We start from the raw sequence: 23,298 nt of genomic DNA, 5'->3' as shown, positions 1-23,298 counted from the left end.
TCTGCTTTTGAGCAAAGCACACATCTGACCTTTCAGTAAAGGAAGAAGGTCCACCACAGCTTGACCAAGAATTGAAGTCTTCTCATCTTTCTGTTTCTTTTCCTTTGGTAAAACTTCAGTCATAGTTACTAGAAAAATCAAAACAAAATAAGAGTATGTTTGGGTCATCCATCAGATAACCATGGTGCAGCAAACAAAGCATTGTCAAAGAAATTTAAGAGAAATTAACTTGAAACTTGAGAAGGCACCATTATTAGTGACTTCTGGTGGAAAATACTGAACCACCTCAGTGACCTGTTAAATTTTTGCATACATGTTATAGTAAAAAATAGACTTTACATCATAATCATGTACACACATATGTATAAAAGTAACTGATGTATATGATTAAAACAAAGTTCCACATAATATTCATACTTACTAACTGAAAACCCTTAAGCATTTTGTATTCTATTTCATGTATAAGAAATCACTGGTCATGATCCTCTTCAATCAATTTCAGGAATGACTAGAAAGTCATAATCTGCATTAAAATAATTAAAGAACTGGAGGGAGGTAATATAACATTAAAATAATGTTCTTGATCTTTCCCATTTTGCCTAGGATTTAGGAGACCTTAGAGTGATTTACAGAGCATGCAAGGTATGTACCAGGTTTCTCACTGCAGCATTACTCAGTGTATGTGCTTAAAATTTGTTATGAACAACTTGAAATACACAAAAAAGTAGAGAGATTGGTATACTGAGTGAATATCTATATAGCCATCACCTGGATTTAACAATAGTTAACATGCTGTCATATTTGCTTCATCTATTTTTGTTTGCTGAAATACTTTCAAGTAAATTACAGACATTATGACATTTTACCCCTAAATACTAAAGTATACAAATTCAAAATATGGCATTTTCCTATATAATCACAATAACTTTATCAATCTAGCAAGTGTATAATAAAATTAAGTGTAATTCCTTAATTCATCTAATGCCTAGTCTACATTTAATATTTCTTAATTATCCCAAAATTTATTTTGTAGCTTGTTTGTTCAAACTAGGATCCAATGACCAACATGTGCTCTCTTTGGATGAGAACATCTGGTTCTCATATTTCTTACATTTCTTTTCACTTAGAACAGGCTTTTCTCCCACATACATTTTTTTCTATGACACTGATTTGTTAAAGACATCAGACCCAGTTGTTTTCTAGACTGTCTCATTTTCTGGATGTGTCTCTCCCCGACCCCGCCATGGTGTTTGTTTCTCAGTTCTTGTTTCCTGTAAACTTAGGTTCATCTTCAGTATTTTTGGCAAAGATAATACAATTTGATAACATACATGCCTATGTGGTATGTTATCAAACTCTGTGATCTTTGTTTTCAAAAAGTAATTATAAAATGCTCTTTTTTTAATGTCTTTTTTTTTATTGTGGTAACATGCATATTAAATTTACCATCCTACTCAATGGTATTAAACACATTCACATTTTTGGTGTAATCATCACCACCATCCATTTCCATAACTCTTTTCATCCTCTAAAATTGAACTCTATATCGATTAAACAATAATTCCCATTCTCCCCCCGACCCCGGCAACCACCAGGATCCTTTCTGTCCCTATGTATTTGATTATGTACCTCATACAGCATTTGTGTTTTTGTGACTGGCTTATTTCAGTTAGTATATTGAACTCACAATTCATTCATGTTGTAGCATATGTATGTCAGACTTTCTTTCTTAAGGCTGAATAATATTCAATTGTATATACATGCCACGGTTTACCTATCCATTCTGTTGACAGACATGTAGATTCCTTCCACATTTTACCTTTTGTGAATTAATGCTTCTATGAACATCAGTGCACAAATATTTCTTTGAAACCCTGCTTTCAATTATTTTGGATATATTCCCATAAGTAAAGTTGCTGGATCATATAATTCTATTTTTAATTTTTTGAGGAATGACCAGCTTCCACAGTGACTATACCATTCTACATTCCTACCAAAAGTGCATACAGATTCCGATTTGTCCACATCCTTGCCAACTGTTGTTTTCTGTTTTTTTGATAGAAACCTTTCTAATATGTATGAGGTGATATCTCATCATAGTTTTGGTTTGCATTTCTCTAATGATTAGTGATGTTGCATACTTTTTCATGTGCTCATTGGCCATTTGTAGATGTTTGGAGAAATGTCTATTCAAGTCCTTTGCCAATTTTTGAATTAGGTTGGTTTTTGTTGTTATATTCTGAATACTAATTCCTTATCAGATATATGATTTGCAAATATTTTTCTGCCATTCTGTGAGCTGCTTTTTTACTCATATATAGGTCTTTTGATACACAAGATATTTAAATTTTCATTAAGTCCAATTTCTCCCTCTCTCTTTTTAAAATTTTATTTATTTATTTATTTATTTATTTATTTATTTATTTATTTATTTATTTATTTTAGAAAGAGTGAGTGTGAGCAGGGGTGGGGGGCGACAGAGGGGTGTAGAATCTCAGGCAGACTCCAACCCAAGTGCAGAGCCCAACAGGGGGCTTGATCCCTTGAGGCCAAGATCAATACCCAAACCGAAACCAAGAATTGGTTGCCCAACCGAGCCACCCAGGTGTCCCTAATTTTGCTCTTTCTTTTGTTACCTGTGCCTTTAGTATCCTTTTTTTATTATTATGTTATGTTAGTCGCCATACAGTACATCATTAGTTTTTGATGTAGTGTTCCATGATTCATTGTTTACATTTAATACACAATGCTCCATGCAATACATGCCCTCCTTAATACCCATCACTCGGCTAACCCATTCCCCCACCCCCCTCCCCTCTGAAACCCTCAGATTGTTTCCCATAGTTCATAGTCTCTCACGGTTCGTCTCCTCCTCTGATTTCCTTTCCTTCTCCTAATGTCTTCCATGCTATTCCTTATGTTCCACAAATAAGTGAAACCATATGATAATTGTCTTTCTCTGCTTGACTTATTTCACTTAGCATAATCCCCTCCAGTTCCATCCACGTCGATGCAAATGGTGGGTATTCATCCTTTCTGATGGCTGAGTAATATTCCATTGTATATATGCACCGCATCTTCTTTATCCATTCATCTGTTGAAGGGCATCTCAGCTCCTTCCACAGTTTAGTATCCTATCCAAGAAATCATTGCCAAATCTAATATCATGAAGCTTTGTCCTTCATATTCTTCTAGGAGTTTTATCCTTTCCAGTCTTGCATTTAGGTCCTTAATCCATCCTGAGTTAATTTTCATATATGGTGTTAGGTAATGGTCCAAGTTCATTCTTCTTTATATGGGTATCCAGTTTTCCTAGCACCTATTGTTGAAAAGACTGTCCTTTCCTCATTAAATGGGCTAGGCACCCTTGTCAAAAATCATTTGACCATTTGTGTGAGGGGTTATTTCTGGGCTCTCTATTCTGTTCCATTGTTATATATGTCTCTTTCTGATAATACCATACTTTTTTGATTGCTCTAGTTTTGTAGTAAGTTCTGAAAACAGTAAGTGTGAGACCTCCAACTTTGCTCTTTTTCAAGCTCCTTTTGGCTATTTGGGAGTTTCTTGGATTCCATATGAATTTTAGGATGGATTTTTCTATTTCTGCAAAAAAAAATCATTGGGACTTTGATAGGGATTGCATTGAATCTGTAAATCACTTTGGGTAGTATTGACATTTTAACAATATTAACTTTTCCAAACCATGAATATGGGATGTGTGTCAATTTATTTGTATATCTTTAATTTCCTTCAGCAATGTTTTGTAGTTTTCATTGTACAAGTCTTTCATCTTCTTGGTTAAGTTAATTCTTAGAGCTCTTTCCCATCTTGCAAGATGGTGGGTGAAAAAGCTGAGAAGCCGGATACTAAGAAGAAGAAACTGGAAGCCAAGAAGGCTGATGCTGGTGGCAAGACTAAGAAGGGTAACCCCAAGGCTAAAATGCCAAAGAAGGGGAAGCCCCACTGCAGCTGAAACCCTGTCCTAGTTAGAGGAATTGGCAGATATTTCCCATTGGCTATGTATTCCAGAAAGGCCATGTACAAGAGGAAGTATTTGGCAGCTAAATCCAGGGTTGAAAAGAGAAAGAAGAAGGTTTTTGCTACTCTCAAAAAACCAGTTGGTGGTGACAAGAATGGTGGTACCTGAGTGGTTGAGCTTCACAAAATGCCTAGGTATTATCCTACTGAAGAGGTGCCTGGAAACCTGTTAAGCCATGGCAAAAAACCTTTGAGTCAGCATGTGAGAAAACTGTGAGCTAACATCACTCCTGGGACAATTTTGATCATCCTCACTGGGTGCCACAGAGGCAAGAGGGTAGTTTTCCTGAAGCAACTGAGCAGTGGCTTGCTACTTGTGACCAGACTGACGTCCCTCAATCAAGTTCCTCTGTGTAGAACACACCAGAAATTCGTCATTGCCACTTCTACCAAAATTGTTATCAGCAGTGTGAAAATCCCCATACATCTCACTGATGCTTACTTCAAGAAGAAGCGGCATAAGCCCAGACACCAGGAAGGTGAGATCTTTGACACCAAGAAAGAGAAATACAAGATTACAGAGCAGAGCAAGGTTGATCAGAAAGCTATGGACTTGCAAATTCTGCCAAAAATCAAAGCTGTTTCACAGCTTCAGGGCTACCTCTGCTCTATGTTTTCTCTCACAAATGGAGTTTACCCTCACAAATTGGTGTTCTAAATTTCTTACAAAGAACCTAATTGGGGGAGGAGAAAGATGGCAGAAGAGTAAGAGACCTAAATTTCATCTGGTCTCAGGAAATCAGCTAGATAGGTATCAAATCATTCTGAACACCTGTAAACTCAACAGGAGATCAAAGAAAAGAATAGAAGCAACTCTGAACAGAAAAGTGACCACTTTCTGGAAGGTAGGACATGCAGAGAAGTGAACCTGAGGTGATATTCGGGAGGATAGATGGCAGGGGAGGGGGCCTCTGTCGGCCGCTTCTGGCAAGTGATAGAGCCACAGAGCACAAAATCAGAACTTTTAGAAGTCTGCTCCGCTGAGGGACGTCGCTCCAGTGGCTAGGCTGGGGGTGGAATCCTCACTGGGACAGTGTGGTCTCAGGACCATGGGGGTCACAAAAAGGCTAGGGGTGCCTGAGCGCAGCAGAGTTCCCAGGTATTGAAGCAGGGAAGCCAGCTGCAGAGATGGAGCCAAGGAGTGGGCTCTCAGCTCAGGGTTGCCATAAACCATGATCTGTAGCACAGTCAGGCCACTCCTCTTCCAGCAGGGACCCAACAAGCGGCAGATCCGGGGAGACTCCCCTTCCTCCCCGGGAGGAGCAGTGCAGGAGCACTGCAGGAATCTGCTGGGTTTGGAGACTCCACACAGGGTCGTGTGCCAGAGATAGAAATGCTTGGTCTCAGGCCGGGTGAGCACGGAGTGCGACCGGAGACCAGGGAGAGAGGAGTGATTGACTGCTTTTCTCTGGGGGCTGACTCAGGAGTGGGGCCCCAACCTCTCGGCTCCTCCGGGACCAGAGATTGGGAGGCCTCCATTTTCTTTCTCATCCTCCAAAGCTGTATGGAAAGCTTGCAGGGAACAAAAGCTCCCGAGAGCAAACCCAACCAGATTACTTAGCCCGGCCACTGGCAATGGGGGGCGGGGGCAATTCGGCCTCGGGCAAAGACATTTGAGAATCACTGCAACAGGCCCCTCCCCCAGAAGATCAGCAAGAACAGCCAGCCAAGACCAAGTTTACAGATCAATGAGAACGGCAGAACTCCAGCACTAGTATTCCCCTAGAATTTCATAGTATTCATGGCTTTTTTTCCCCATGATTCTTTAATCTTTCAAATTCTTTAAATTTTCTTTATTTTTTTCCTTTTCTATTTTTTTTGAATTTTTCTTTTTCCCTTTTTCACCCAACATCTTATCAATCCCTTTTTTAAAAATCTTTTTTATTTTTCATTTTTAGTGTCATATTCTATCCCTTTGCTGTAGTTAACCTTATCTTTGGTATATATATAAGTTGTTCTCTCTTTAAAATTTTGGGATACAGTTTCTTCTAACAGACCAAAATATACCCTAAATCTCTAGTGTATGGCTTTGTTCTAGTCTCCTGCCTGATCACATTCTCTCCCCCCAATTTTTTTGTTCTTTTTTTAATTTCTCTTCTTCCTTTTCTCAACCAACTTCTTACCAATTCCTTTTATAAAATCTTTCATAATTTTCATCTTTACAGTCATATTCCATCCCTTCACTGTACTTACCTTATTTTTTACATATATAAGTTTTTCTTTCTTTAAATTTCGGGAGGCAGTTTCTTCTAACAGACGAAAATATGCCCAAAATCTAGTGTGCAGCACTGATCTATTCACCAGCCTGATCATATTTGATCATATTCTTTTTTTTTTCTTTCTCCACCCGCCCCCCCGCCCGATTTCGGGTCTCTTCTGATTTCTTTAGTGTATATTTTTCTGGGGTCATTGTTACCCTGTTAGCATTTTGTTCTCTCATTCATCTATTCTTCTCTGGACAAGAAGACAAGACGGAAAAACTCACCTCAAAAAAAAAAAAAAAAAAGAACAAGAGGCAGTACTGACTGCCAGTGACCTAATCAACAGGGACATTAATAAGATGTTGGAACTAGAGTTCAGAATGATGATTATAAAGATACTAGCTGGGCGTGAAAAAAGCATGGAAGCTACTAGAGAATCCCTTTCTGGAGAAATAAAAGAACTAAAATCTAACCAAGTCGAAATCAAAAAGGCTACTAATGAGGTGCAATAAAAAATGGAGGCTCTAACTGCTAGGATAAATTAGGCAGAAGAGAGAATTAGTGATCTAAAAGACCAAATGATGGAGACTAAAGAAGCTGAGAAACAGAGAGATAAACAACTACTAGATCACAAGGGGAGAATTCGAGAGATAAGTGATACCATAAGATGAAATAATATTACAATAATTGGGATCCCAGAAGAAGAAGAGAGAGAGGGGCAGAAGGTATACTGGAGCAAATTATAGCAGAGAACCTCCCTAATTTGGGGAAGGAAACAGGCATCAAAATCCAGGTGGCACAGAGAACCCCCCTCAAAACCAATAAAAATAGGTCAACACCCCGACATCTAACAGTAAAACTTACGATTTCCGGGACAAAGAGAAAATCCTGAAAGCAGCTCAAGACAAGAGATCTGTAACCCACAATGGCAGAAACATTAGATTGGCAACAGACCTATCCACAGAGACCTGGCAGGCCAGAAAGGACTGGCATGATATATTCAGAGCACTAAATGAGAAAAATATGCAGCCAAGAATACTATATCCAGCTAGGCTGTTGTTGAAAATAGAAGGAGAGATAAAAAGCTTCCAGGACAAACAAAAACTAAAGGAATTTGCAAACACGAAACCAGCCCTACAAGAAATATTGAAAGGGTTCCTCTAAGCAAAGAGAGAGCCTAAAAGTAACATACCAGAAAGGAACACAGACAATATACAGTAACAGTCACCTTACAGGCAATACAATGGCACTAAATTTATATCTTTCAATAGTTACCCTGACTGTAAATGGGCTAAATGCCCCAATCAAAAGACACAGGGTATCAGATTGGATAAAAAAACAAGACCCATCGATATGCTGTCTGCAAGAGACTCATTTTAGACCCAAAGACACCTCCAGATTGAAAGTGAGGGGGTGGAAAACCACTTATTATGCTAATGGACACCAAAAGAAAGCTGGGGTGGCAATCCCTATATCAGACAAATTAGATTTTAAACCAAAAGACTATAATAAGAGATGAGGAAGGACACTATATCATACTTAAAGGGTCTATCCAACAAGAATTTCTAATAATTGTAAATATCTATGCCCCTGACATGGGAGCAGCCAATTATATAAGCCAATTAATAACAAAAGCAAAGGAACACATTGACAACAATACAATAATAGGGGAAGACTTTAACACCCCCCTCACTGAAATGGACAAATCATCTAAACAAAAGATCAACAAGGATATAAAGACTTTAAATGACAGACTGGACCAAATGGACTTCACAGATATATTCAGAACATTCCATCCCAAAGCAACAGAATACACATTCTTCTCTAGTGCCCATGGAACATTCTCCAGAATAGATCACATCCTAGGTCACAAATCAGGTCTCAACCGGTACCAAAGATTGGGATCACTCCCTGCATATTTTCAGCCCACAATGCTTTGAAACTAGAACTCAATCACAAGAGGAAGGTCGGAAAGAACTCAAATACATGGAGGCTAAAGAACATCCTACTAAAGAATGAGTGGGTCAATCAGGAAATTAAAGAAGAATTCAAAAATTCATGGAAACAAATGAAAATGAAAACACATAAACTGTTCAAAATCTTTGGGATGCAGCAAAGGCAGTCCTAAGAGGAAAGGATATAGCAATACAAGCCTTTCTCAAGAAACAAGAAAGGTCTCAAATACACAACCAACCCTACACCTAAAGGAGCTGGAGAAAGAACAGCAAGTAAAGTCTAAACCCAGCAGGAGAAGAGAAATAATAAAGATCAGAGCAGAAATCAATGAAATAGAAACCAAAAGAACAGTAGAACAGATCAACGAAACTAGGAGCTGGTTCTTTGAAAGAATTAACAAGATTGATAAACCCCTGCCCAGACTTATCAAAAAGAAAAGAGAAATGACCCAAATAAATAAAATCATGAATGAAAGAGGAGGGATCACAACCAACACCAAAGAAATATAAACAATTATAAGAACATATTATGAGCAACTCTATGCCAGCAAATTAGATAATCTGGAAGAAATGGATGCATTCCTAGAGATGTATAAACTACCAAAACTGAACCAGGAAGAAATAGAAAACCGGAACAGACCCATGACAAGTAAGGAAATCGAAGCAGTAATAAAAAATTTCCCAACAATTAAGAGCCTAGGGCCAGATGGCTTCCCAGGGGAATTCTACCAAACATTTAAAGAAGAATTAATACCTATTCTTCTGAAACTGTTCCAAAAAATAGAAATGGAAGAAAACCTTCCAAACTCATTTTATGAGGCCAGCACTACCTTGATCCCAAAACCCCACAAAGACCCCACCAAAAAGGAGAATTACAGACCAATATCCCTGATGAACATGGATGTAAAAATTCTCACCAAAATACTAGCCAATAGGATCCAACAGTACATTAAAAGGATTATTCACCACGACCAAGTGGGATTTATTCCTGGGCTGCAAGGTTGGTTTAACAACCGCAAATCAATCAATGTGATACAATACATTAATAAAAGAAAGAACAAGAACCATATGATCCTCTCAATAGATGCAGAAAAAGCATTTGACAAAGTACAACATTCTTTCTTGATTAAAACTCTTCAGAGTGTAGGGATAGAGGGTACATACCTCTATATCATAAAAGCCATCTATGAAAAAGATGAGAATGGGGAAAAACTGAGAGCTTTCCCCCTAAGGTCGGGAACACGGCAGGGATGTCCACTATCTCCACTGCTATTCAACACAGCAGGAGAAGTTCTAGCCTCAGCAATCAGACAACAAAAAGAAAAGGCACCCGAATTGGCAAAGAAGAAGTCAAACTCTCACTCTTTGTAGATGATATGATACTTCATGTGGAAAACCCAAAAGACTCCACCCCAAAACTGCTGGAACTCCTACAGGAATTCAGTAAAGTGTCAGGATATAAAATCAATGCACAGAAGTCAGTGGCATTTCTATACACCAACAACAAGACAGAAGAAAGAGAAATTAAGGAGTCAATCCCATTTACAATTGCACCCAATACCATAAGATACCTAGGAATACATCTAACCAAAGAGACAAAGAATCTGTACTCAGAAAACAATAGAATACTCATGAAAGAAATTGAGGAAGACACAAAGAAATGGAAAAACGTTCCATGCTCATGGACTGGAAGAACAAATATTGTGAAAATGTCAATGCTACCCAGAGCAATCTACACATTTAATGCAATCCCTATCAAAATACCATCAACTTTTTTCAAAGAAAGGGAACAAATAATCCTCAAATTTGTGTGGAACCAGAAAAGACCCCAAATAGCCAGAGGAATGTTGAAAAAGAAAAGCAAAGCTGGCGGCATCACAATTCCGGACTTCCAGCTCTATTACAAAGCTGTCATCATCAAGACAGTATGGTACTGGCACAAAAACAGACACATAGATCAATGGAACAGAATAGAGAGCCCAGAAATGGACCCTCAACTCTATGGTCAACTCATCTTTGACAAAGCAGGAAAGAACATCCAATGGAAAAAACACAGTCTCTTCAACAAATGGTGGTGGTAAAATTGGACAGCCACAATCAGAAGAATGAAATTGAACCACTTCCTTACACCACACACAAAAAATAGACTCAAAACGGATGAAAAACCTAAATGTGAGACAGGAATCCATCAAAATCCTAAAGGAGAACACAGGCAGCAACCTCTTCGACCTCAGCCACAGCAACTTCTTCCTAGAAACATTGCCAAAGGCAAGGGAAGCAAGGGCAAAAATGAACTATTGGGACTTCATCAAGATAAAAAGCTTTTGCACAGCAAAGGAAACAGTCAACAAAACCAAGAGACAACCGACAGAATGGGAGAAGATATTTGCAAATGACATATCAGATAAAGGGCTAGTATCCAAAATCTATAAAGAACTTATCAAACTCAACACCTAGAGAACCAACAATACAATCAAGAAACGGGCAGAAGACATGAACAGACATTTCTGCAAAGAAGATATCCAAATGGCCAACAGACATATGAAAAAGTACTCAACATCACTCAGCATCAGGGAAATAGGAATCAAAACCTCAATGAGATACCACCTCACACCCGTCAGAATGGCTAAAATTAACAAGTCAGGAAACAACAGATTTTGGTTAGGATGCAGAGAAAGGGGAACCCTCCTACACTGTTGGTCGGAATGCAAGCTGGTGCAGCCACTCTGGAAAACAGTATGGAGGTTCCTCAAAAAGTTGAAAATAGAGTTACCCTATGACCCAGCAATTGCACTACTGGGTATTTACCCCAAACATACAAATGTAGTGATCTGAAGGGGCACCTGCACCCCAATGTTTATAGCAGCACTGTCCACAATAGCCAAACTATGGAAAGAGCCTAGATATCCATCAGCAGATGAATGGATAAAGAAGATGTTGTATATATATACAATGGAATATTATGCAGCCATCAGAAAAGAAATCTTCCCATTTGCAGTGATGTGGATGGAACTAAAGGGTATTATGCTAAGCGAAATAAGTCAATCAGAGAAAGACAATTATCATATGATCTCACTGATATGAGGAATTCTTAATCTCAGGAAACAAATTGAGGGTTGCTGGAGTGGTGGGGGGTGAGCGGGATGGGGTGGCTGGGTGATGGACATTGGGGAGGGTATGTGCTATGGTGAGCACTGTGAATTGTTTAAGACTGATGAATCACAGACCTGTACCTCTGAAACAAATAATACATTATATGTTTAAAAAAAAAAAAGAAGATAGTAGGAATGGAAAAATGAAGGGGGGGAAATTGGAGTGGGAGACGAACCATGAGAGACTATGGACTCTGAGAAACAAACTGAGGGTTTTAGAGGGGAGGCGGGTGGGGGGGATGGGTTAGGCCAGTGATGGGTATTAAGGAGGGCACGTATTGAATGGGCACTGGGTGTTATATGCAAACAATGAATCATGGAACACTTCATCAAAAACTAATGATGTAATGTATGATGACTAACATAACATAAAAAAAAAGAACCTAATTAAATAACTGATCCATTTTTAAAAAAGTTAATTCTTAGGTATTTTATTCCTTTTGATGGAATTGATTTATAACTTACTTTTTGTTGTTCATGGTTAGTATATAGAAATGCAACTGATATTTACTGAATTTGTATCCTGCATTTAAAAAAAAAGATTTATTTATTATTCATTCATTCATTCTTCCATTCATTCATTTGGAGAGCGGAGGGGAAGGGCCAAGGGAGAGAAAACCCAAGCAGACTCTGTGTGGGCATGGAGCCTGACACGGGGCTCGATCTCACGACCCTGAGATCATGACCTGAGCCAAAATGAAGTCAGATGCGAAACTGACTGAGCCACTCAGGCACCCCATATCCTGCTGCTTTACCAAAATCATTTATATCATTTATTCTGGTGTGTGTGTGTGTGTGTGTGTGTGATCTTTAAGGTTTTCTACATATAATCATATATAAAACTGATCATATAATCTGCAACAGAGATCATTTTATTTTTTCCTTTCCATTTGGATGTCTTTTATTTCTTTTTCTTACCTAACTGCTCTGGCTAGAACTTTTAATATTATTTTGAAAAGAAGTGAAAGCAGGAATCCTTGCCTTGTTCCTGATCTTGGGATATTTTCAGTCTTTCACCATCGAGTATAATGTTCATTGAGAACATTTTATATATGGCTTTTATCATTTTGAGGTAGTTTCCCTCTATTCCTACTTTGGTGAGTGTTTATTTCATGAAATTGTGTTGAATTTTGTCAAAAGCTTTTTCTCTATCAACTGAGATATTATGTGGGGGGTTTTCATTCTGTTGATTTGATTTATTAGATAGATGGAGTTGTATGTTGAGCCATCCTTGCATTCCAAGAATAAATTCCCCTGGTCAAGGTGCATAATCCTTTTCCTATGCTGCTCAACTTGGTTTGCTAGTACTTTGTTGAGTACTTGTTCATCAATGTTCATAAGAGATACTGGTTTGTAGTTTTCTTATAGTGTCCTTGTCTGGCTTTAGTGTTCAGGGTAATGCTGGCCTCATAGAATGAGTTAGGAATATTCCCTCCTCTTCATTTTTTTGGCGGAAAGTTTCAGTAGTATTGATATTAGTTCTTCAAAATTTGGTAGAATTATCAGGCCCAGGACTTTTCTTTGAGAGATTTTTTTTAAATCACTGATTTAATCTCCTAGATAGTTATAGTTCTATTAAGATTTTCTTTCTTTGTGCTTTAATCTGGTAGTTTTGTGTCCCTAGGAATTTGTCCATTTCAACTAGGTTATTCCATTTGTTGAATAATTTTTCATAGTACTCACTTATACTTTCAATTTCTGTATAATTGGTAGTAATATCCCCACTTTAATTTCTACCTTTAGTTATATGAGTCTTCTCTATTTTTTCTTAGTCCGTCTAGCTAGAGGTTTGTGAATTTTGTTGATCTTTTCAAAAAACTGACTTTTGGGGGCACCTGGGTGGCTCAGTCAATTAAGCATCTAACTCTTTGATTTCAGTTCAGGTCATGATCGTAGGGTGCTGGGATCCAGCCCCATGTCAGGCTCGCCATTCAGTGGGCAGTCTGCTTGGGGATTCTCCCTCTCCCTCTGCCCCTTCCCCCCACTCATGTGCACTCTCTCTCTCTCCCTAGAATAAATAAATCTTTTTTAAAAACCTGACTTTTGGTTTCATTGATTTTCTGTGTTGTTTTTTATTCTGTATTTTGCCTACTTCTGCTCTAGTTTTTATTATTTCCTTTCTTCTGTGGGTTTTGGAGTTTTGTTCTTCTTTTTCTAGTTCCTTATGTGGTATAGTTAGATTGTTGATTTGAAATGTTCCTTGTTTTTTAAAATTTTATTTGTTTACTTATTTTTAATTCCAGTATAATTAACATACACTGTTATATTAGTTTCAGGTGTACAATATAGTGATAAAACAATTCTGTACATTACTCAGTGCTCATCATAAGTGTACTTTTAATCCCCTTCACCTGTTTCACCCATCTTCCCACCCACTTCTCTCTGGTAACCACTAGTTTGTTTTCTATAGTTAAGAGTCTGTTTTTTGGTTTTTCTCTTTTTTTATTTCTTAAAATCCATATGAGTGAGATCATATGGTATTTCTCTCTCTCTGTTGTTTCACTTAACATTATATCCTCTAGATCCATCCATGTTGTTGCAAATGGCAAAATTTCATTCTTTTTTATGGTTGAGTAATATTCCATTGTATATATATACCACATTTTCTTTATCCATTCCTCTATTGATGGACACTTGGGTTGCTTCCATATTTAGCTATTGTAAATAATGCTGCAATAAACATTGGGGTGCATATAACTTTTAGATTAGTGTTTTCATATTCTTTGGGTAAATGTCCAATAGGGAATTACTGGATCATATAATAATTCTATTTTTAATGTTTTGAGGAGCCTCCATACTGTTTTCCACAGTGGCTGCACCAGTTTGCATTCCCACTAACAGTGCCTGAGGAAGAATCTTCTCCACATCCTCACCAACACTTGTTTCTTGTGATTTTTTTTTAATTTGAATGGGCTATACTGTCATGTTTCTTTGTATGCCTTATGATTTTTTTTATTGAACACTGGATATTTGAATCTAATAATGGGTAAGTCTGGAAATCAGATTCTACCCCTTCCCAGAGTTTACTGCTTTTTGTTTTTTTTATTTTTATTTGTCATTGTTGTAGGCTGTCTCTGTGCTGAGGGTCAGCCTGAGGTGTAAAATTAAGGTCCTTTCAGGTCTCCTCTGAGCCTTTCCCTGGGCATGCATGGTCACTTTCTAGTTTTCCCCTTATTCGCAGTTGTTTTTAAGTGTCCTAATTGTTAATTGCTAATGAAAAAAGGTAAGAGGGGAAAAGGATGCTGCCCTTTAAATACTTTGGTAGTTTCAATAGGAGAGGAAGGGTCTTACAACAACGGGATGGAGGGAGGTGCAACAACACCTTATAGCCTCTTTGCACCTCTGTGATCAGAAGCAGCAATCAGCAATCAGGGCACAGATCCACAATATTTGAAGGACTAGGTCGTTTTAGCTCATCCTGGCTCCAGCAAACTGTGTGCAAGCTACTAGAGGAACACATACATGGCTCCCTGCCACATACCTAGAAGGGTGGGGAATGAGTAGCTGCTACTGTGTTTAGGTCTGAAATTAACCAAAATTAATCACTATTTGCCATCTAAACCTTCCCCTATAAGTTGCAAGCCTTCAACAGACCCAGAGTTCCAAAATAGTTATATCAAAACAGAATGTGGTAGTGAAAGTGTTGTGTAGGTGGGAGACAGATTCCTGGTACTTCCCACTCTCCTATCTTCCCAGAATCTTCAAAAATATTATTTTTATAATTTTCAAAAGTATACTCTATCTGTAGTAAAGCCCCATTTTTTCCCCAACATTGTTTTATCTTCTTGGTTTTGTTTTGTTTTGGCTCAATCATGCCAGAAGTTTGTCTATTCTGTTAGTCTTTTAAAGCAGGTTTTGTTCTGTAGTTCTTTTCTAGTGCTTATTTTCTAATTAATTAACTTTTGTTCTTAATTCTTTCTTTCTATATTCTTTGGAGTTCTCTGTTATTTTAGTAGCTTCTTGAGTTAAATATTTAACTCATTTGCTTTTAATCTTTTTTATGTTAAGAGAACCATTTTTTTTAAAGATTGTATTTATTTGAGAGAGAGAATGAGAGAGAGAGCATGCGCACAAGATGGGGGAGCGGGAGAGGGAGAAGCAGGCTTCCTGCTGAGCGGGGAGCCCGTTGCGGGACTTGATCCCAGGACTCCAGGATCATGACCTGAGCCGAAGGCAGTCGCCCAACCAACTGAGCCACCCAGGCACCTTAGAGAACCATTTTATTAAAGATAGATCTTAACATATTCCATAATTAAACAATTTTGTGTCCATTGGGCATGTGTCCATTTTCTAATACACTCAGACCTTCAAAAACAAAATGGTCGAAGCCCTCTTTCATCTTTTTAGAAGACTTATACACTATTAACAAACTTTCCACTAGCAAAGAGGAAGCTTTCTTTTATACAGCTTAACTCTTGACGAATTGGAAAGAAGAGGTTCTCTGCATGAAGTAGTCTCTCTCAAGAAAACCCAAGGAGAAGATGACAGACACTATATTGCAGAGAGTACTCATGTTTTCCAGAAAGAATTTTTTTTTTTTTTCTGTTTTCACCACTACCGTCACAGTTTCTAATTTGTGGGCTCTATGCAGAGGAGGGGTGGCTTTCATTGACTCATTAATTTGTGTACTTTCTTTCAGTCTTGAGCAGACAGTAATGCTTTATCATTATAAGTCCAGTGGTGTTGAGTTTCACAACTCTTCTCACTATCATGCTTTTTCCCCCTTTTAGAATGTCCCAAATTAAACTTTTTATTTTGAGATAATTTCAGATTCACATACAATTGTGAAAAATAATACAGAAAGCTATCTTGTAACCATTTTTCCCAATGGTACTATCAAGATACAGATCATTTCATCACTACAAGGATTCTGGTTACACTTTTAACCCATGTTACCCTTTTATTTTTAATTTTTTTAAGATTTTATTTATTTGACAGAGAGAGAAAACAAGTAGGCACAGCAGCAGGCAGAGGCAGAGGGTGAAGCAGACTCCCTGCTGAGCAGGGAGCCTGACACAGGACTCCATCCCAGGACCCTGGATTATGACCTGAGCCAAAGGCAGATGCTTAACTGACTGAGCCACCCAGGCAATCCCATGTTACCCTTTAAAAGCCACGTCCACTATCCTCCTTCTTAACACCAGGCAACTACTAATTTGTTCTCCATTTCTATGCTTTGTCATTTCAAAAATGTTATATAAATGTACTTTTACGGTATGTACCTTTTAAGATTGGCCTTTTCATTCAGCATAATTCTCTGGAGATCCAATGAGATTGGTTTGTGTCCCAGTAATTTGTTCATTTTTATTGATGAGTAGCATTTCATAGTATGGCTGTATGTTTGTTTAACCCATGGAGGGACATCTGGGTTGTTTCCTGTTTTTGACTATAAAGCTCCTATAAACTATATACTGGTTTTTGTGTGAATATAAGTCTTCATTTTCTGGGATAAAGGCTCAGGAGTGCAATTGCTGGATTCTATATGGTTGTTTGCATGTTTTGTTTTTAAAGAAATTGCATACTGCTTTCTAGACTGACACTTAACATTCCCACCAGAAATTCTGACATTTGACATATCTAGCAGGAATGTATCAGTGATCCAGGTTCTTTGCAACCTTGTTGGAACTTGGTATTTTTGCTATTTTTAATTTTAACCATTCTGATATGTGTGTAGTGATACCTCATTGTAGTTTTGATTTGCATTTCCCTAATGGCTAATGATGTTGAACACTTTTTCATATGTTTGTATGCCATCTGTATATTCTCTTTGGTAAACTGTCTCTTCAAGTCTTTTGCCTATTTTCTAACTGGATTGTCTGGAGTATTTTTTACTGTTGAATCTTGAGTTCTTTATATATTTTAGATACTATTGCTTTGTCGGATTGTGATTTGCAAATATTTTCTCTCACTGTGTAGCCTGTCTTTTCACCCTCTCAACAGGGTTTTTCACAAAGCAAGAGTTTTTAATTTTTATGAAGTCAAATCGTCAGTTTTTTTTCTTTTATGGCTCATCCTTTTGGTGTTAAGAACTCTTTGCCTAAACTTAGATTCTGAAGTTTTTCACGTTTTTTCCTTTAAAAAAAAAATTGTATTCACTTATTTGTCAGAGAGAGAGAGCACAAGCAGGGGGAGCAGCAGGCAGAGGGAGAAGCAGGCTCCCCGCTGAGCAGGGAGCCCGATGCGGTTCTCAATCCCAGGACCCTGAGATCATGACCTGAGCCGAAGGCAGACGCTTAACCGACTGAGCCACCCAGGCGTCCTTCTCATTTTTTCCTTAATGCTTTGTGGCTTTACATTTCACATTTAAATCTGTGATCCATTTTGAATTAATTTTTGCATAAGTATGAGACTAAAGTCGAGGTTCATTTTTTTGCGTACAGGTTTTCAATTGCTCTAACATCATTTGTTGAAAAGGCTACCTCTTCTCCAATGAACTGATTTTGCACTTTTATCAAAAATCATTAGGCAAGGGTGCTTGGTTGGCTCAGTCGGTGGAGTGTGTGACTATTCATCTCAGAGTTTTAAGTATGAGCCCCACGTTGGATGTAGAGATTACTTAAGAATAAAATCTTAAAAAAATCATTAGGCATATTTAGATGGATCTATTTCTATTTTTTTCCATTGATCTATGTGTCTATCCTTCCACCACCACCACACAATTTTGATTAATATAGTTATATAATGTCATGAAATCAAGTATAGTGATTCTTCCCATTTTATTCTTTTCCAAAATTGTTTTAGCTTTTCTAGTTTCTTTGCCTTTCTATACACATTTTAGAATAGTTTTGTCAATATCTAGAAAAAAATCTTTCTGGGATTTTGATAAGATTTACATTCAATCTTTGTATCAGTCTGGGGAGAAATGACATCTTAACTATGTTGAGCCTTCCTGTACATGAGTACAGTATGTCTCTCCATTTATAAAGATTTTTAAAAATTTCATTCAACAGTGTATAGTTTCCAGCACATAAGTGCTATATATGTTTTGTTAAATTTATACTATTTCATTTTAAAAAGCAATTGTAAATGATGTATTTTTAGTATCAGTGCCTATGTATTTATCACTAGTATATGGAAATATAATTGATTTTGTGCATTTACCTTGCATCCTATGATTTCACTTTTTCTTTCTGGAAGTTTTGCATATTCCTTGATATTTTCTACAGACAATCATGTCATCTGCAAATAGGGACAGATTTATTTCTTCCTTTCATATATATATGCCTTTTATTTCCTTTTCTTACTTTATTGCACTGTCTAGTGGTTCCATCTCTATGTTTACAAGTGGTGAGAGCAATCAGAAAGGATGAATACCCACCTTTTACATCAACATGGATGGGACTGGAGGAGATTATGCTAAGTGAAGTAAGTCAAGTAGAGAAAGTCAATTATCCTATGGTTTCATTTATTTGTGGAACATAAGGAATAGCATGGAGCACATTAGGAGAAGGAAGGGAAAAATGAAGGTGGGGAAATCGAGGGAGAGACAAACCATGAGAGACTATGGACTCTGAGAAACAAACTGAGGGTTTTAGAGGAGAGAGGCGTTGGGGGATGGGTTAGCCCAGTAATGGGTATTAAGGAGGTCACGTACTGCATGAAGCACTCACTGGGTGTTATACGAAAACAATGAATCGTGGATTGTTACATCAAAAACTAATGATGTATTGTATGGTGACTAACATAATTAAATTAAATTAAATTTAATTTAATTTAATTAAAAAAATAAGAGTGGTGAGAGCAGATCTTGATTTGTTCTCAACCTTACGGGGAAAGCATTCCATCTTTTGCCATTAAATATAATGTTAGCCTTTGTCAGGTTGATGAAGTTCCCTCTACTTGCATTTTTCTGAGAGTTTCTATCATGAATTGTTTTAAACTTTGTCAAATACTTTTGTTGTTTTGACCAATATGACCATATACTTTTTCTTCTTTAGACTATGAACATAGTAGAATACATTGATTAATTTTCAAATACTGAACCAAACTTGGACCCCTGGAATCAATCCCACTTCATAATGATGTATGATTCTTTTTGTTTATTCAAGTCTATTTTTTAGTATTTTGTTAGTATTTTTCTGTCTGTATTCATGACAGATACTGGCCTCAAGTTTTCCATTTGTGTACTGTCTTTGTCTTATTTTGGTATGTGTAACACTAGCATCATAAAATGAATTGAAGTGTTTCCTCCTCTTCTATTTGCTAGAAGATTGTGTAGAATTAGTGTTAGTTATTATTTTTAACTTTTGGTAGAATTCTTCAGTAAGACTCTTTGGTCCTGGAGATTTCAAATTATAAATTCAATTTCCTTGACAGTTACAGGGCAACTTTATTCATATAGGATGAGTCGTGATTTGTGTTTTTCAAAATACTAATCCATTTTCTTGTCAAATTTATGTATGTAGAGTTGTTCATCTCTTTATTATTCTTTTAAGGTCTACTATCTGTGACATTATCCCATTTCATTTCTAATGAATAGATTATTCATTATATATGAATAGACAATAATAGATCATTTGTGGTGTCTTTTCTCTCCTCCCACTCCCCGCTTTTGGCCAGTCTTCCCAGAGGTTTGTCAATTTTGATGTTTTTAAGTAACCAGCTATGTTACTCATTTCATTGATTTTTTTCCTACTGTTTTTCATTATATTACTTTCTGCTTTTATCTTTATTTTCTTCCTTCTGTTTGATTTTGCTCTTCTTTTTCTAAATCCTTGAGGTGACAGCTTAGATTACTGATTTGAGACTTTTCCTCTATTTTAATGTATGCATTTAGTGTGATAAATTTTCTCAGCAGTTCTTTAGCTATGTCCCACAAACTTTGTTACCTTGTATTCTTATTTCCATTCAGTTCACTGTATTTTTTTACTTCCCTGAGACTTCCTCTTTGACGCATAGATTATTTGGAAGTGTGTCTTTTTTGTTTTCAAGTGTTCAGAGTTTCCTGTTCTTTATTACTGATTTCTAGCTTGATACTGTTGTTGTCGGAGAATACATTATTTTAATTCACTTAAATGTGTTGAGGTTGTTTATGACCCAGAATATGGTTTTGGTATGTGGTCTAAGGGCTTTTGAAAATAATGCATGTCCTGCTATTGTTGGGTGTTCAATAAATATTTATTAGATATTGTAGGCTGATGGGTACTGTTGAGTTTTCCTATATCCCTGTTGATTTTCTATTTAGTTATTCTACAAATTGAGAGGGGGGTGTTTATGTCCCCAACTAGAATTGTGGATTTGTCTATTCACCCTTTCAGTTTAATCAGTTTTTGCTTCATATATTTTGCAGCTGTTGTTTGGTGTATGTATATTTAGTATTACTATGTATTCTTGGTGGGTTGACTCTTTTATCGTTACATAATCAATTTCTCTGTCTCTGGTTATTTTCTTTGCCTACTTTATCTGATGCTAATACAGTCACTTCCACTTTTTGATGAATGTGTGCATATATATCTTTCTCTAACCTTTTACATTTTACCTGACTATATGGTTATATTTTGATTTTCTTGTAGGCAGCATATAGTTAGGTCTGCCATCTCTGTCTCTTGATATATTTAATGTAATTATTAACATATTAGGGCTTAAGTCTGCTGGAGGTTGTTTCTTCTCTTTTTCATTTGTTTTCTTTTTTTCTGCTTTCCTGTGGATTGCATGAACATTCTTTAAAATTCCATTTTAATTTACCTATAATACTTTTAAGAGTACCTATTTGTATAGGATTTTTTAGTTATTGCTCTGAGTACTGCATTATATATATATATATATATATATTACTTATTACAGCCTATTACAGATGTCATCATTTCAGTAGTTTGAGTACAGAAACCTTACCTCCCTTTATGTCCCTTTGCCTTTCCTGTTTACAATTGCTTAAAATATTTTCTCAGTATACCTTTAGAACTGCATCAGTGTTATACCTTGTTTCAAGTGTCAAACACAATTTAGAAAACTCAAAGAGAAGGAAAGCTTACTTTATTTATCCAAGTTTTTGCTTACCACATTCTTTCTTCCTTCCTGGTGTTCCAAGGTTCTTTCTTTTATCATTTCTGTTCTGTTTAGAGAGAACTTCCTTCAGCCATTCTTTCAGGATAGGTCTGTTGGTAACTTTGTTTTCTTTAATCTGAGAATGTCTTGATTTTCCCTTCGCATCTTTTCTCTGGGTATTGGATTCTGGGTGATAGTTCTTTTATCACTTTGAAAATATTATGACATTCCCTTTGGGCCTCCGTGGTTTCTGATGACAAACTGATGTCATTCTAATTGTTTTCCTTTGCTTTCAGATTTTGTTGTCCTCAGTTTTCAGAAGTTTAATTATGATGTCTCAATATGGATTTCTTTGGGTTTATCCTACTGGGAGTTTGATTATCTTCTTGAACCTCTAGGTGTATGTCTCTTGCCAAATTTGGGGAGTTTTCAGGCTTTACTTCTTTGAATATTTTTTCAGTCCCACCCTTTTCTCCTCTCCTTCTGAGACTCTGATAACCCTATTAGATCTTTTGTCATAGTCCCACAGGCCTCTCAGACTCTGTTCACATTTTTTTTTCATTCTATTTCCTCTATATTATTCAGACTGGGTATTTCTGTTATTCTGTCTTTCAATTCACTGATTCTTTCCTCTGTCTCCTCCATTCTGCTATTGAACCCATTTGCTGAGCTTTTCATAAGTTACTGTATTTTTCTGATCTAAAATTTCCATTATGTTCTTCTTTATATCTTCTATTTCTTTTTTTTATTTTTTATTTATTTGAGAGAAAGAGAATGAGAGATAGCACGAGAGGGAAGAGGGTCAGAGGGAGAAGCAGACTCTCTGCTGAGCAGGGAGTCCGATGTGGGACTTGATCCTGGGACTCCAGGATCATGACCTGAGCCGAAGGCAGTCGCTTAACCAACTGAGCCACCCAGGCGCCCCTACATCTTCTATTTCTAAGAACTATTTCTCTGCTGAGTCTATTTTTGTCATTTTTTCCAGCATGTTTGCAATTGCTTACTGATCCATTATCATGGCTCTTAAAAATTTTTGTCTAAGAATTCTAATATATATGTGATCTTGGTGTTAGCATCTACTGATTGTCTTTTAAAATTCAGTTTGCAATGAATCATTGAACACTACATCAAACACTAATGATGTACTCTATGTTGGCTAACTGAACATAATTTTAAAAATTAAAATAAAATGCTAATACAGTCAAAAAATAAAATTGAGTTTGAGATCTTCAGGTTCTTGGTATGATGAGTCATTTTCATGTAATCTTGGACTTTTTGTATGTTATGAAACTCTGGACCTTAAACCATCTGTTTTAGCTGATTTTTTTTTTTTTTACCCTGCTCCAACAGAGGAAGGGGAGGGGCACTGCCCCATTGTCCCCCATTATTAACTCCACTCAGCCTCTATTGATACCTGAGGGGGACAGTTCCTCATTACTGCTGACGAGGGGTGAGAGTTCTGGTTCCTTACTTCTTTTCCACTGATACCACAGTGGGTGTAGGCTCATTACCACTAGGTGACAGTAAGTATCAATCCTACTTTAGGCCTCCTCTGACACCACCCCAGGGGATAGTAGAATAGCATCTTGTTAATGCCAGATTGGGGCAGAAATCCAGGCTCTCTACGTGGTCTCCATTAAAACCAGATGGTGAGAGAGAGGCCTCATGACCAGACAGCACAGAAGCCCTGGCTTCCTATTTGGTATTCTTGAACCTAATTCTGGGGCACCTAATTTCAGCTGGGACACCTAATTTCAGTTTTACGAGAGTTTAAGTCTAAGTCCTCCATTCAGCCTGAGTGTGAGTGGGGCCACATTTTTTTGTTTGTGGTGTTTGGTTAGAGCAGAGCAGTTAGTAAGTTTCCAGTCTTGCTAGACTGCGCTTTTCCTGGTCTTTGGTTAGAGCAGATTTCTTTTTTTTTTTTTTGGTCTGCACTCATTCATGTTTCCAGGTTACTGGCTTCTTCAG

At 37.1% G+C, this 23,298-nt stretch overlaps 1 protein-coding gene and 1 pseudogene across 1 annotated transcript in view; one reads left to right on the top strand and one right to left on the bottom strand.

The window, feature by feature from the left end:
- CFAP70 (cilia and flagella associated protein 70) overlaps window positions 1-23,298 on the bottom strand; it is a 102,214-nt gene that overhangs the window by 74,164 nt on the left and 4,752 nt on the right. The window contains exon 3 of the mRNA XM_028109739.2: window positions 30-128. Coding sequence (XP_027965540.1) covers window positions 30-128 — 99 coding nt within the window. The remainder of the gene's footprint in view (window positions 1-29; window positions 129-23,298) is intronic.
- LOC114214226 (large ribosomal subunit protein eL6 pseudogene) lies at window positions 3,836-4,705 on the top strand (annotated as a pseudogene).

This window comes from Eumetopias jubatus, unplaced genomic scaffold, assembly GCF_037043125.1.
Source record: "Eumetopias jubatus isolate StellerSeaLion01/CBP00866 unplaced genomic scaffold, mEumJub1_p1.0 scaffold_17, whole genome shotgun sequence".
NCBI lineage: Eukaryota > Metazoa > Chordata > Mammalia > Carnivora > Otariidae > Eumetopias > Eumetopias jubatus.
Note: the sequence above shows the minus strand (reverse complement) of the source record. Positions and strands in the feature narration are given on the sequence as shown.